This window comes from Gilbertella persicaria (assembly GCF_025201335.1).
Source record: "Gilbertella persicaria strain CBS 190.32 chromosome Unknown B0P05scaffold_63, whole genome shotgun sequence".
NCBI lineage: Eukaryota > Fungi > Mucoromycota > Mucoromycetes > Mucorales > Choanephoraceae > Gilbertella > Gilbertella persicaria.
The window spans coordinates 87,040-100,665 of NW_026252024.1; the positions used below are offsets into that span (position 1 = coordinate 87,040).

General features: G+C 38.5%; 4 protein-coding genes across 4 annotated transcripts; 1 reads left to right on the plus strand and 3 right to left on the minus strand.

Moving 5' to 3' along the window:
- Window positions 1-424: 424 nt before the first annotated feature.
- On the plus strand, window positions 425-3,898 carry B0P05DRAFT_310436 (calcium-activated BK potassium channel alpha subunit-domain-containing protein). Its single transcript, XM_051573501.1, has 18 exons — window positions 425-498; window positions 556-667; window positions 713-762; window positions 812-931; window positions 975-1,235; window positions 1,282-1,398; window positions 1,440-1,543; window positions 1,591-1,716; window positions 1,762-1,785; window positions 1,832-1,868; window positions 1,926-2,213; window positions 2,259-2,338; window positions 2,382-2,552; window positions 2,594-3,157; window positions 3,228-3,298; window positions 3,348-3,469; window positions 3,515-3,634; window positions 3,691-3,898. The coding sequence occupies exons 2-18, from the start codon at window positions 600-602 to the stop codon at window positions 3,756-3,758; spliced, it is 2,391 nt and encodes a 796-aa protein (XP_051430114.1). The 5' UTR covers window positions 425-498; window positions 556-599; the 3' UTR covers window positions 3,759-3,898.
- A 115-nt stretch (window positions 3,899-4,013) lies between these two features.
- Window positions 4,014-7,786, minus strand: B0P05DRAFT_606348 (nucleoside phosphatase family-domain-containing protein; the record flags this gene model as incomplete). The annotated part of the gene is made up of 11 exons (XM_051583360.1): window positions 4,014-5,466; window positions 5,589-5,799; window positions 5,844-6,456; window positions 6,499-6,589; window positions 6,638-6,913; window positions 6,955-7,069; window positions 7,128-7,145; window positions 7,193-7,279; window positions 7,327-7,399; window positions 7,448-7,504; window positions 7,646-7,786. The coding sequence occupies 11 exons, from the start codon at window positions 7,784-7,786 to the stop codon at window positions 4,038-4,040; spliced, it is 3,111 nt and encodes a 1,036-aa protein (XP_051430115.1). The 3' UTR covers window positions 4,014-4,037.
- Window positions 7,787-8,465: 679 nt separating this feature from the next.
- B0P05DRAFT_562127 (uncharacterized protein) lies at window positions 8,466-9,835 on the minus strand. The gene is made up of 4 exons (XM_051580553.1): window positions 9,728-9,835; window positions 9,098-9,676; window positions 8,876-9,048; window positions 8,466-8,829 (listed from the first exon to the last, which is right to left on the minus strand). Exons 1-4 carry the CDS (start codon window positions 9,738-9,740, stop codon window positions 8,602-8,604), a joined length of 993 nt encoding a protein of 330 aa, XP_051430116.1. The 5' UTR covers window positions 9,741-9,835; the 3' UTR covers window positions 8,466-8,601.
- Window positions 9,836-10,373: 538 nt separating this feature from the next.
- Window positions 10,374-13,323, minus strand: B0P05DRAFT_562129 (nucleolar protein 14). The gene is made up of 5 exons (XM_051580554.1): window positions 13,167-13,323; window positions 12,985-13,134; window positions 12,534-12,944; window positions 11,209-12,489; window positions 10,374-11,159 (listed from the first exon to the last, which is right to left on the minus strand). The coding sequence occupies exons 1-5, from the start codon at window positions 13,218-13,220 to the stop codon at window positions 10,398-10,400; spliced, it is 2,658 nt and encodes an 885-aa protein (XP_051430117.1). The 5' UTR covers window positions 13,221-13,323; the 3' UTR covers window positions 10,374-10,397.
- Window positions 13,324-13,626: the final 303 nt, after the last annotated feature.

The following is a 13,626-nucleotide window of genomic DNA, read 5'->3' on the forward strand; positions in this document are numbered from 1 at the left end:
ATAGTTGTTCTTCGCGTGGTACCAGTGACATTGAGGAAACAGGAGATAATAGTGTTGTTGAGCGAAAAAAGAGACGTATGGAACAGAGACAGTGCTGTAGACCATGCTTATCATCTCGGTTTTCTTCTATTTTACCAAAATCATTGGAACAGGATCTTGTCCTTCCAGCCCTGGATCAAAAGTAAATGCACATCTAACTTTGTTACTAGTTATTGATATTATCTAGTGCAAAAGAAGTGATGGAAGCCATACCATCCAATAGTTCATTGGACCAGCTGTTGTTTATGCGTCATCCGCATATCAATTTAAGCACCGTTCGTTCAAATTATAGACTAGAGAGAAGAAGAGCTCGGTAAACAGAACACGACATGTATACAGTCATTCATTTTCAGTAGTCATGAAACTCGAAAAAGCTCTCTCAGGGACATTTTTGCCTATCATCCAAATATAGTGTTTATCAAAAATATACTGTATGCCAAAGAGACCATTATTTTATTTGTAAGCCTAGTTTGGGGGTTGATGTAGAGTCAATTAAGCTATTATAGGTCTATTTAGATTTGTTGGTTGATTTACTCTTTTCGCTTGTCTATCTAGTGGAAATGAAGCAGGAATCCGATGTCAATTTAGACCCTCCATGGCTGTATAAATGGAGGTCGTATGATTTATGGTAAAATCCTAATGGATCATGTGATCATACTCTAATGATATATAGGCTTGTTTGTTTGACACTTTCTTGCTGGGATATTTGTTCTTTTGCTATCCGTAATTTCACATCTATTTAAGGTTGTTTATTATGCTAATCAAGCATTAGGGCTAATTATTTCAAAGCATCCGAGTGCTGTCTTGTTTAGTTTCCGCTGTCTGATTGAACTGCTTACTACTATCCCTTTCTTAGTCTCGGTCTGGATACTTCATGGACAATATCTTTATGGTAAAATCAGATAGAGGTGTATTTGGACTCATTCTGTTGACAGTGCCTTACTTTATTCGAACATGGGTCTTGCTGTTAAGAATCAAGAGTGCCATGAAAATCAAAATCAATCTACAAATCACAGACAAACCAGCAGATCCTCTTCGAACGAAACTGATACATTTAGTCTGTACCTTGGTCGTGTTGTTGTATAATGGCACATGCGCATTTCAGTATATGGAAGTGACATTTGGTGTCCATAACTATAGTATTCTCGAGTCTTTATATGTGGTCATGGTCACACTGTCCACTGTAGGTTATGGTGGTAAAGTGTCACAGAATTGTCTCACATGTCGCTAATTGCCTCATAGACATTACACCAAATACACAAGGCAGTCGAATTGTGATGATGTTATTGATTGTGATTGCTTTGTCTGTACTTCCTGTACTGATTAGTGATGTTCTAGACACACTTCGAAAGAGAAAAGGCAAGTAAGTAAAGTATAAACACAACCTTATGTTCTTGTAGATGGTGAAGGACATGTTAGTAGAGGCACCCGTCCTTTTATCTTGATTGTAGGCTCGTTTATGCTAGATCAAGTCGTTGAAATTCTAGATGGTTTTCTGAACACAGTAAATAAAGCCCAACCTATGCATATGTATACTTAACCAACTTTTAGGAAAACACAGAATATCATTTAAGCTTAGTGTTTTTGGATATCAATCGTCCTACAGAACAACTCAAAATGATGGAAAGAAACTCTATTTGGGGTCACCGAGTTCAATTCCTTCATGGCTCAGTCTTGGTAGGTCACATTGTCCGATAAACATATAGCTCATCGTATGCATAGGATGAAAAGACATTGCTGCGTATTGTAAGACCATGATGAGTGGGAGACAATACTAAATGAAGTTGTATAGGAAGCAAGATATGCTCAAGCCATATTTACTATTTCAGGCACGTATGCTTTTGATCTTATCCCCCACCCCACTTTTATTCATCTTTGAAGAGTAGATCAAAATGCATCAGATCCTGCTAAAGAAGACGAGAGAAATACAGTCCGATTATGGTCCCTTTATTGTCACACTGTCACACACAATGTCCCTATTTATACCTATAATCTGTCGCCCAGCACAGCCATTTATCAAAAAGTAGCGAAAGAAATCATTTGTGTACGCGAATTCAAACAATATCTGTTGGCCATGAACTGTCGATGTCGTGGTGCATCTACTCTTTTGACCAATCTATTGCATCAACGACAACCGATCAATCGTTATGATGAAAGCTGGCAAGCACAGTTTGGTAAACAAGATATACTATAGCAAAAAGTGTATTCATCAACAATAGACGATGGTTCTTGTAATGAAATCTATACAAGTAATACACCTAGATGTGTACAAGGCCTCACGTTTGGTCAAGCAGTGATGGTAATGGCTGTTTGTGATTGACATTCCACTGATAAGTCCTTAGTATATTTATGAAGAAACACAAGTCATTTTATTCGCTGTCAAGACATTTATGAAGGAACGCAATGATTATGAAATCTTGCTTAATCCAAGTAATTCTTATGAAATGAAGACATTGGACGAATGCGTCTATATTGCTGAAGGACCCAAAGAAGTGCAAGATATTCATAATCTAGTAAGTCGGCTTGACCTGTTCTATATTTCTCATTATAATAGAATAAACCTGGATTTGGGTTCATTGAGTCGTATAATAAAAGCGTCCATAAGGCAAAAGAACAAGATAGCCATTTGCCTTCTTCCTCGCATCAAAAGACACAAGCCTTTTTAGCTTCTAGCTTCAATCGACAGTCCAGGTCATCCTCTTCTTCTTCTTCAAGCTCTTCTCACAAAAGTAAAGTAGCCAAACAACCCTTCTCTGTCTCGAAACTGCCTTCAAGACGCCATGCTCTTTTGACAGGCAGTCGTGCATTGATCACACGTATTGGCAAGACATCGTATGAAAAAGAAATCGTAGATGATACTTCACTGCCTCTTTGTTGTCTGTTGGAAAAGCCCGTTAAACTCGAAGATGTCACTATTCAATCAGCAGAAGGCATGCATAACCATATTCTTGTCTGTCTTCATCGAGAAGTGGTCAATATGTTTAAGTTTATCTATAATTTGCGATCACCTAATATCAAGATGAACGAGTTGCAAGATATTGTTCTTTTGTGTTCAAAGAAGCCTTCGAGCAAGATATTTGAATTGATCAGTACATTTCCCAAAGTGTATTTCATGCAAGTAAGTTGGTTTATGCTATATATATAAAGGGAACATGGACTAAGTCTTTTGATTTCTTTAAAAAAAAAAGGGAAATTGTAGGCATCCTGATGATTTATTAAGAGCAGGCGCAAAAAGAGCAAAACAAGTGGTTGTCATGAGGTAAATTTTTGCTTCATTAGTCTAATTGACTTTATGTTTTTTTTTATAGTGAAAAAGAATGCTTGGATCAGTATGAACGTAATTCAGATAGTCCAGCCGTAATGACAAGCCATATTCTGGATCTCTTGTTACAGGAAAGACCAAAAGATGCTTATACCATTGTCAACCTAAGTAAGCTTGTTTACATAATGTGTTGTGTCTCATCAGTGCGATTAGTTGAAAAATCCAATATTCGATTTATGCATTTACTTCAAGGAAAAGACGTAGCAGAAGAAATTGATGTGTTCTATACACCTGCTTATGCAGCAGGCGATGTGATTGCAGACAGTCTGATCAGTAATGTTTTACTTAGTCAAACCTATTATAAACCTGACATTGTCTCTATCATCAAGACTCTCTGTGGTATGCCTGGCCCTCTGTACGATGGCTCCGCTGCTTATTTACTCTCTACAACACCTGAGATCAAGACAGCCACCGCGGCTGCTCGTCTCGCGCCTCATTTGACTAGTATCCCTATGCCCTCTGAATTCGTGGGACGCAGCTATTCTGTCCTGTTCAAGACTTTATTGACGCGTTATGAAGTCTTGGCCATTGGCTTATTTCGTGCGCCTGATGATGGACTCGGGAACGAATTGCCCTTTGTTTATGCTAATCCAGTACCTTCTTTAATACTCAAAGATTCTGACATGGTCTATTGCTTTTCTCCGCCTGGGTTCTTGAATCAATAATAAAGTTTTATTTAAATATCTCTAAGGGAATTATCGCCCAAGATGGCAATAGCAGCACCTAAACACCATCCTGTTTCTACACCATTGATCTTCTTGGCCACCGTGAGTTCTCTATCATGAGGAATTTCATAACCAAAAGACAACAAGCGGTAAATAAACGAAAGATCCAAGCACCATTCAGGACGATCCAAGAGTTCATCGCGAAGTGAAATATCAGTGACGTTCTCTAGATAAGCGCCCGAGCACACAGCTTCAGTGAGATCCGCCAATTGAGGTAAACGGAACGAAGGAGGCAAGCCAAGAGGCTGTGTGCGGTCATGGAAATACGAAAAGATATAGATAGGTCCCTTGGTAAATGCATCGGCAATCGGGGGCTGATAGATACCGTCAAATGAACAAGGTGCGTCCTCGCATGGCTTGTGTTTGTTGAACGTCAAGTCGGCCACGCCTAAACAGTCATCGTATGAGCCAGCACCCAAGAACTGAACAGGTATGTCGAGTTTGTTGTATTCCCATGTAAGTCCTTTGGGAAGACAGGCATGCGTCGTATGTTGTTGATCCAAAATGTGTTGATGGATACGTTTACGGGCTTCCATCAGGCCATAACCCAAATAAGAATGCTGATAGAGAAGATAGTCTTGGCCATCATGCTTCAACAAGTACTTGAAGTCATTGTCGGGAAGTTCGGGTAAAGAACTGTCGGGTAACCGGTCAGGTTCAAACACGATCTGAGTGGACCCACCTCCAAGATCCAAGACAGCCGCTGTATGGGGTCGTGTAGGCTGAGGATCCAAATTACCCAACAAGAAATTAACTGTGATCCATGCATACACACCTTCATCTCTACCGTCCATGATAGCCACACCATCTTGCCCAATGATAAGGAAAGGATACTGGGTCTCTACATGTTGACGCACCGCTTTTAAGATCGCATCACTTTTCAATTGACCCAACAAACGAAGTCCTGCAGTAGCCTTGATAGCCATAGGTGTCTTTTTCTGTAAATGTGAGGGTACGATAGCAACAGCACGGTCTAACAAAACGTCTAAGGATTCGGCGGCTGCTTGAGGATTGTCTGGGTAGGCGGATAAGCCGGGTATGGTTTGTGCAAACAGTTCTTCTTCTTCTAGATGGACAGGCTCATGATGACTGCATTGGCGAAATCGGTAGACGTGAATACGGGATCCTGTGGAGCCGGCATCGACCATAAGTGCATAGCGTAAACATTCATTGTCGGTATTCGATAATGAAGGAAAGAAATAGACTATGATAGCAACCAAAATACCAAGTGCCATCATACTCAGACGTACTTGGACAGCTTCTTTGGATCGCCTGTTTTTAGCATGTGCTTTAGCAGCTTCTCCAAACTGCTGATAAGGTGAAGGATTCGATCGCTTTGCAGACATAAAGTTTATAATATGTGAAAGAGAGAAAGAAACACTTTATTATATATATATATATATATATATATATAGTATCGGCTTCAGGAGACAATTTTACCGTGCGCGATATAAATTTAACAACTGGTTGCATTCCAAAACTTCTGAGCAAAAGAAAGCCACATGGTACTGCTGGTAATGCTAGGATCACCATATGTTAAGGTAGCTGTCCATTCTTTACCAGTAATGGTCGCAAGTGACTTTCTCAAGACAGAATCAAAGAAATCAAAATAGACAATGTCCACTAAAGTAGAGCCATTACCACTGGGTAAATCAGAGTCAACATAATAAGGGATATTATAAGAGGGATAAGGGACATGAGGAGTATCATCACCTGTATTCAAAGTTAGCGACTGTTGCATTAGGCTTTGTATTTACCGTCTGTTCCGAAATCGTCTTTGGTAACATATCCCTTGGTTAGATTTTGAGCTCGCTTAACAAAGGAAGCCTGTTCATTCAAGGTAATTGGGTTCTCGGTATAATAAAGACTGCGCTTTTTAAATACATCGCTTTGACCATTTAATTTACCCAAGACTTGCTTGGCAGCTTCAAGAGGGACATCATGGATAGCATAGAACTTGTCTTCAAAAGGAGATATTTGATACATGTTGTCCAGACTAAAAGGACCTTTGTAGATTTCATAACGAATACTACCACTGTTGATAATGTAATAAGCAGGGTTGGTTCTTTCCTTGTTGAGCACTACTTTGGGAAGCACTTCTTTGGTGGCTAAACGAAAGATACTGGCGCTGCTGTTCAGAGGAGCAGAGTACATGAGATAGTCTTGAGAAGCACAGCCCAAGGTAGTAGACAGCTTGTATTGGTCACGGAGTTGTTTGATGGTCTTACTCATCTTTTTGCCTTTGCTTGTATCGAATTTCTTGGTCTTGCCATCCACAGAGTGATAGATAAAAGTAGGTCTGTTTTGATCAAGGTAGCGTCTATGGAAAGTGACATTGCCACTCTTCTTTACGTGCTTATTGGAGACTCCCTATCCAATATATGAATACGATATCATTTGAGTCAGTATTACCTCCACAGAAAAGAAACCAATTGTCTCGAGATATCTACCAGATTCAATACCAGCAGCATAAGCATCATATTTGACAGCATCACGAATGTGTCTATCAAGGCCATAAGTCAAAAACAAAAAACAAACAAAAAATTCTTACGTGTGACCACCCAAGACAGCAATAGGAACGGTAGGCATCTGAGCTCGAATAGCTTTGATCACTGTATAAATCTCGGTAAAGCGAATACCGACATGACCGATCACAGCGACAATATCGGGAGAATGTTGGTGCAGAGATTCATCAAACCAGCTTTGCTGGATTTCAGTTGCCACGTCTTGTACGACAGAATTAGCACCATTGCCTTTGAAGTTGTAAAGGAAACCATAGGCCAATACACGTGTACCAAATTTGCCTTCAAAATAAGTATATTTCTCACTGCAATAGATAAGTAACCATGCCAAATGAGCTTGACTTACCCAATAGGTGTGGTCTTGTTGGTATGGACATCCTTGAAATAAACATTTGAAGCAACATAACGATCTTTCCAATAAGGGATAAAGTTTTTAACGGTATCGGCAGTGATGTTCTCGACTATCAACATGGTCACTAACATGCCTATCATCCTATTTTATATATTTATTTTATTTACCGTACAGCTCGTGGTTGCCTATGATTGAAAATTAGCAAACTTTACGAATCTATCGATCGTATTACCAATTGTCAATAGATCATAAGGAATGTTAGTCAATAATGGCTGAGATACAAGACCCTTAGGGGACGTTACATCACTTAGACCGTTACCTAAAGTAGTACAACATGAGTACAAAAGAAATAAGTTTTTGAATTACCATCGTGTGTATCTCCAGTATCAACAACAAAAATGTCTTTTTTCATCTTTTTAGCTTTTTGCTTCATTCGATACTAAATTTGGGGGTTGAATATTGAATAGGCGATTTATGAAGAATTTACCGTAAAGGAATACAAATCGCCTAAATCGCCATTATAGGAACCTTCTAATACATGACCCTAAAGCAACAAGTTAAGGTTTTGTCATGATTTCAAGTGTGCCTCTACCTCAAGCCAGCCTATTTATTTTATGATGAGAGTGTATTTCCTTACTTATATTGTTTTCTTACCGTGTATATCCGTCGTATGAATGAAATTTACATCACCCCAAACCAAAGGACTCAAATTAGGCAAATCAGGAGTAGCAACAGCATCTGATTGTTGTCTCTTTACTAGCGTATGTCCCAACACGCTCTGTAAGGACAAGATGCCTACAGCCAAAGACCATGTAGAATGCACCATCACTAGAAATAAATAAATAAAAAGAAGCAAAGAAAACGAAATCAAATATGCACTGTATTTTATAAATTTTTCTGTACGCTCTCATGTAAACTTTAGTTGTTGCTTATCACGTTTGATAAATAATCGCTAGGATTTGATTATCTATAAATTCACCCATACCAATCAATTATTCACGATATGCTCTCTTTTACTTGATATTCTGATGACAAATCAAAAGATCAAATGTATTGGCTCGATATAATTTTATTTTTGCTTATTTGAAAAACCTTAAATTTCTACAATTTACTCTTTTTTTTTTCAGATGAAATCATGAAGCCAAACAAAACGTCATTTTACAAACGGAGGAGATACTTGTTTTTGGGAGTGTGAACCAAACAACTGGTTATTATGTCATAAAGTACAATGAGTTTAATAAATCAAGATACTCCCTTTTACGGAGAATGAAAACTAGAAATCACCTTTTATGGAAGCAACATTCTAAAATGTTCTATCACTATAATGAAATCGATTTATTTACATAAGAATAGTTATATGCTAGTTAAATGAAGAAAAAGTATATATATATATATATATATATATATCATAGATAACGCTTCTTTTCTTTTTGCATGAATGTAAAAAGCATAATAATAATAATAATAATAATAAAGAGTGTAGATTGAAAAGTATTGAATATGTTTGTGTGTGTGTGTGTGTGTGTGTGTGTGTGTGTGTGTGTGTGTGTGTGTGTGTGTGGGAGGGGGGGGGTTAGAAACGTTTGTTTAAAAATAAAAAAAATAAGATTCATAATAGCTTTTTTTTTAGGGGCTTTATAATTATGACTTTACATGGGATTGGGAAAAGTAATCGTTAGGCTCATTTCCTGAAGATTCCTTGTTAATTACTGTATTAAGAAATGGTGTCAAACCAGTTGATGTTGTAGAAAAGGAAGGCATGGTGTTAAAATTGGAAGGTGGATAGAAACTGGCACTGGAATCTCGTCTAAATCCCAAGGGAGATGTATTATTGGTGATGTCGACAGATGTCTTGCGAAGATAGGCTTGCTAATTATGATGTGAGAACAAGCGTAATAAACTCAATTCAACTTACCACTGATTCACAATCACAATTGCCGTGAGTTAATAACAAATTACGCAAATACATGCTTTCTTCTTTTAATTGTGCAACCAGAGCACGAAGTTCTTCATTTTGATTGTTCTGGATTTCTGCCTTTTGCTCGAGTTCAAGCATCCAATTTTTCTTTTTTTGACGGCATTTATAAGCTATGTTTTTTGTTTGAGTATAAGGGTCTAAGACCAATGTGTGACTTACCTGCAACACGATTTCTTTCAAGAAACTTTTTTCTTCGGTCCTCCGCATCTTCACCTTCAAACAAAATGCGTCTTTTACGACCACTTGAGTTTGTCTTTTGAGGCTGAGGATAAGAAGGTTTCTCGCTCTGTTTGGCAGATTGAATACGAGAACTACGACGATTTGATTCTTCCATGTAGTTTTGTGTAGATGAAGGATGAAGCGTGGTATGATGAGGTGCGACTACTTTTGATGTATAGTGTTGTGTGTATGAATTGTCCGTGGCTTGATCAGAAGAAGAAGTGGAACTGAGACTGAAAGACGAGCTACTGGGACTTTGACTGACTGACATGGGAGGTGTGGGTGGTGAGTGGATAGACTCAAGCGTCATTTCAGGTTCGGGGGAGGTTGTGTACATGATTTGGCTTTCATACACATTGGGTTTTGTAAGAGGAGGAAGTTCTGCTGGCTTGGGTGTGCGTTGGAAATTACAGTCAAAAGGGTTTATTTCATGATGCACGTCTAGACTTGGTGTCAAATTCCATTCTCCGTTTTCAATCAAGAAGCGAGTGGGAGTTGCAAGAGCAACCATTGAGTTATCTACAAGCATATCAGTCTGCGTGCCTTCATGAGTAAAATAGTAGCATTTACCATCTGCCATCATGGTTATATATGTATATATGTAAGAAAGTATGAAAGTAAAATAAAAAAAAAATAAAAAAGATAAACAAGTGGGAATCTATTTTATAGTCAGGAAATATCGGAACCTTAATCTTGTTTTTGATCAACAAGAATAAAAAGAAGGCCAATGCTTGCTACATGATGTCATTTATAATGAGAGTTCAAGGCTTTATGATATCACTTGTTCATTTTATTGTGTAACATCAAAAAGATTCTGGCCTTGTCAAAAAAGAAACCTTCACAAGATTCTATCGTTTTCTATAAGCTAAAACAGTTTCTTAATGCATGATCGTTCTGTCCTTCGCCTAAAATAGAAGTTGACAGGGATTACATACGCCATTTTAGAAAAGAATCGAGATAGTACGAAACAAGAAGTAAAGGCTTCCTTAAACAAAGTTTGGCTTCAAAGACCAAGAACTAGGTAAATGCAGCCTAAAATGGAAAATGGCTTATTGAAACTACATCTCCATGGTACCATTACTACCTTTTTTTCTTTACAAGATTAGTATCCCTTTTAATCGATACTCAGCACTTGTACTTTCGATTTCGGCAACTAGAAAAATAAACTTAAAAGAAAAAAAGCACTTTTTTCTTCTGCTATTTTAACAAAAACAGGTGAATTAGAACAATTTAGAAACTTTTATTTTTTGCCACTTTCTCGCTCTAGACGCTTCATTTCTGATTGTTCTCCTTCTAAAATGTTCATAACGCCCTTCACATATTTGTTGTAATCAGCGTCCTTTTGCTTACGTTCCTTTGCTCTCTCACGAGCAATGAATTGGCTATCCTTGCGCAATTCACGTAAGGCGCCCTTCTTTTCTTTCTTGAGTTGAGCTTCAAGTTTACGTTGTTGAGAACGCTCATGGTCAGGGTCATAATGACGATCCATAGAGTAGGCATTTTCAAACTTGGGCAAGTGTTGTGCAATGGGTATGGGACGATGAGATTGCATACGAAGAGGTGTCTTGATACGCTTTTCTTTGCAGAATTTGATCTGTCTCTCAAGACGATCTTTTAATGTGTTAATCAATGTCTTGATATCTGTATGCCAGCTAGCCATGGCTAATGGTGTAACGAGAGCCAATGTACTCTCAAAGACTTCCACAAGGGCTGGTGTAGAAGCGTAGAGTTGCAAATAGTTGGTCATTAAAGAGAGTGTGGCTTGTAATAAAGATAATCGGATATCCTTAGTTTCTTCCGTAGCTAATTGATCAAGTTGGAGACGAGGAATGGTGTCTAAGTTGTCTCCTGTCGTGTCTGTGATGGACAATGGTTTATCAGATTGTGGAAGAGGGAAATAACCGGGTGTTTTCTCGAATGTCTGTTGAGGTGACAACAACACAAGACATTTGTTTAAAAAGTTGATGGATTCAGGTATAAACCGTTTTGAGACAGCTTGATACTATTTTTGACCAGTTAATGCATGCTACAGACATTATTTATGGTTTTACCTCTGAGGTTAGTAAAGTTAAGAACAGACCACGTCCAATATCAATCTCAGTTTCCACACGGCACTGAGACAAGGCATGACACATAAACAATGAGGCTGGTGTAGCAATAGGATGCATCAAATCTGAAGTAGAAAACACTTGGCCAATCAAGCGCAACATGGTCAAATCTTCAACATCAGGCCATGCAGACCCTGTGGTATGCTTCATCTTCTTGGCCATTTCTGCTTGCATCTTTTTCAATTTACTATGGAATGCTTGTGCAGCAGATTCAGGCAGTTGTTGAGAGAGTTCAAAGACGTGCAGGCTTAGTTTCTCAAGGACTGTGGTAGGTAAAGGAGTCACTGTAGAAGCAATATAGGCCATATGGTCCACCAAAACAGTCAAGAACTGAGATAACTTGGCCTTATTTTCATGTGCTAATTTGATGTGATACAGTACACGGATACGCTTGGTGACCACAAGACAATCTTCTACTTCTAGACCTTCAAGAATCTGAAGGAAGGCTTCATGCGTGGTAGGGCATTCAAAGGTGAAAGGAATTTCGCGCTTTTCAGTAGATACTTGAGGGCTCTTTGTTTGCTTTTTCTTGACGATGCCTGATTGACCCATTTCATTCATATCATCATCGTCGTCGTCGCCAAATTCAAGAGGCTCATCATCCATGTCTTCAAGGTCTTCATTATTTGTTTCTTCCTCTTCTTCGTCGTCTTCGTCGTCTTCGTCGCCTTCTTCTTCGTCGTCCTCTTCTTCTTCTTCCTCACTGTCTTCTTCTTCGTCATCCAAAGCACCATTTTGAATATCTTCAAGTGTTAAGCCTTTACCAAGCTTATCCACTTCATCTTCTAATTCAGCAAGATAATCATCATCAAGATCATCACCTTGAGGTGCACCCTTTCTCTTCTTGTGAGACTTCTTTTTGCTTGAGCCTTCATCTTCACTATCAGAATCAAGACCTTCCATACGTCTCTTTCTAGCACGCTCAGCCTTTTCTAATTTCTCTTTCTCTTCGATCGCAATTTCTTCTTCGGTTTTTGTTCTGTCTGTAGCTTGAGCACGTTGATCATTGGCTAATTCGAAAATGGCTTTATCGTAATCAGCATAGTCATCCAAATCATCACTGTTCTTTGGCTTCTCGTCTTCTGTACGCTTAAAGAGAGCACTTTGAGAAGGCAAAGGTTTACGTGCAGGCTTTGTTTCCAATAATCCTCGAATATCAGCTAATTGCTCATCCAAGTTTTCACGCAACTCATCATCTTCTTGTTTAGCTAATTGACGCTCAGCCTAATAGAGTATGAATAATAGCATAAAAGTTTTGTGTTATCTACCTTGTGCATTTTACTTTTAGCAATGATTTCCTTCATCACTTCATTCTTGGACTTGGGTCTATCTGAATCATTCTGAGGAGCATCTTCATCAAAACCACCAAAGTGCATTTGGGAGACAATGTTTCTATCCATTTGTTTACCGCCTTCTTCTTCATCACTCAAGCCCAAGCCTGCATCATCAAAGTCATCCATAGTAGACAAAGATTGACCATAATGGGTCAAGGAAAGATCTTCATCATCATCGTCCAAGTTAAACATGCTTGTTTTGGCTGACTTTTGTTTTTCTCTTGTAAATCTTTCCAACATCTTTTCTTCAGGTGTCAATGAAGGATTATTTTCACCAAAACGCTTATCAATAATACCACCCCGACGACCCTTGTTTTTCATTTCGACCAGCAATGTTTTTTTACGCTACACAAGTCAATAGACATCCTGACAACGATCTACTTACGTTTTCTTCACCCACTTGCTTACTCAATGTAGGCTTACCAGAAGTACCTTTCATCTTTCGGCCGAGAATTTCAAACTTAGCCTTTTGGTGCTTTTGTTCAAACGGGTTAAACTCGCCACGGATCAACGAGAGTTTTTTGTCTGCATCGTTCTTGCCGACTTCAGTAGGTGCGCCTCGCTTACGATCCTTTTTGGACTGACTGGCTCTTGAGGTTTGTCCGACAACACCGGCAGCATGAAGAGACTTCTTAAGTCGCTTGAGGGCAGATCCACCACTACCTTTGGGTTGTTGATCTGTCTTGGGAACCATGATAAATGAGTTAGAAAGAATAGATCTTGATTTTTTTTTCTGACAGGTTTTTTTTTTTTTTGAAAAAGAAAAGATAGTCACTTTTCCTTTTTTAGATTATGACTGGAAATGCATGTTTATATGTTGTATACGGCTTTTTTTGTCTTGTATATATCAAGTATGCTAGAAACCATTATTCTATCTACGGAAATACATACAACTGAATAGAGGTCTGGTTGCATTGAGCATAGCAATAGATGTATAAAGAGGTAACGCTTGTTTTCGTCGGAGAATAAAAAGTGGTTCTGAAATTTCGTGTTGCGAGAAGATGAGCTTTTTCTGCCTTACTACATT

Bases quoted from the DNA above. Each gene is read 5' to 3' on its own strand.
- B0P05DRAFT_310436 (XM_051573501.1), top strand. From the start codon at position 600: ATGAAGCAGGAATCCGATGTCAATTTAGACCCTCCATGGCTGTATAAA. The intron at 763-811 runs GTAATTTCACAT...ATCAAGCATTAG, and splicing joins TATTTGTTCTTTTGCTATCC to GGCTAATTATTTCAAAGCAT. The intron at 1,786-1,831 runs GTAAGACCATGA...GAAGTTGTATAG, and splicing joins AAAAGACATTGCTGCGTATT to GAAGCAAGATATGCTCAAGC.
- B0P05DRAFT_562127 (XM_051580553.1), bottom strand. The intron at 9,049-9,097 runs GTAAGTCACACA...CAAAAAACATAG, and splicing joins TGAAAGAAATCGTGTTGCAG to CTTATAAATGCCGTCAAAAA. The intron at 8,830-8,875 runs GTAAGTTGAATT...CATCATAATTAG, and splicing joins ATTGTGATTGTGAATCAGTG to CAAGCCTATCTTCGCAAGAC.
- B0P05DRAFT_562129 (XM_051580554.1), bottom strand. From the start codon at position 13,220: ATGCTGCCGGTGTTGTCGGACAAACCTCAAGAGCCAGTCAGTCCAAAA. The intron at 12,945-12,984 runs GTAAGTAGATCG...TGACTTGTGTAG, and splicing joins AGCAAGTGGGTGAAGAAAAC to CGTAAAAAAACATTGCTGGT. The intron at 12,490-12,533 runs GTAGATAACACA...ATACTCTATTAG, and splicing joins CTAAAAGTAAAATGCACAAG to GCTGAGCGTCAATTAGCTAA.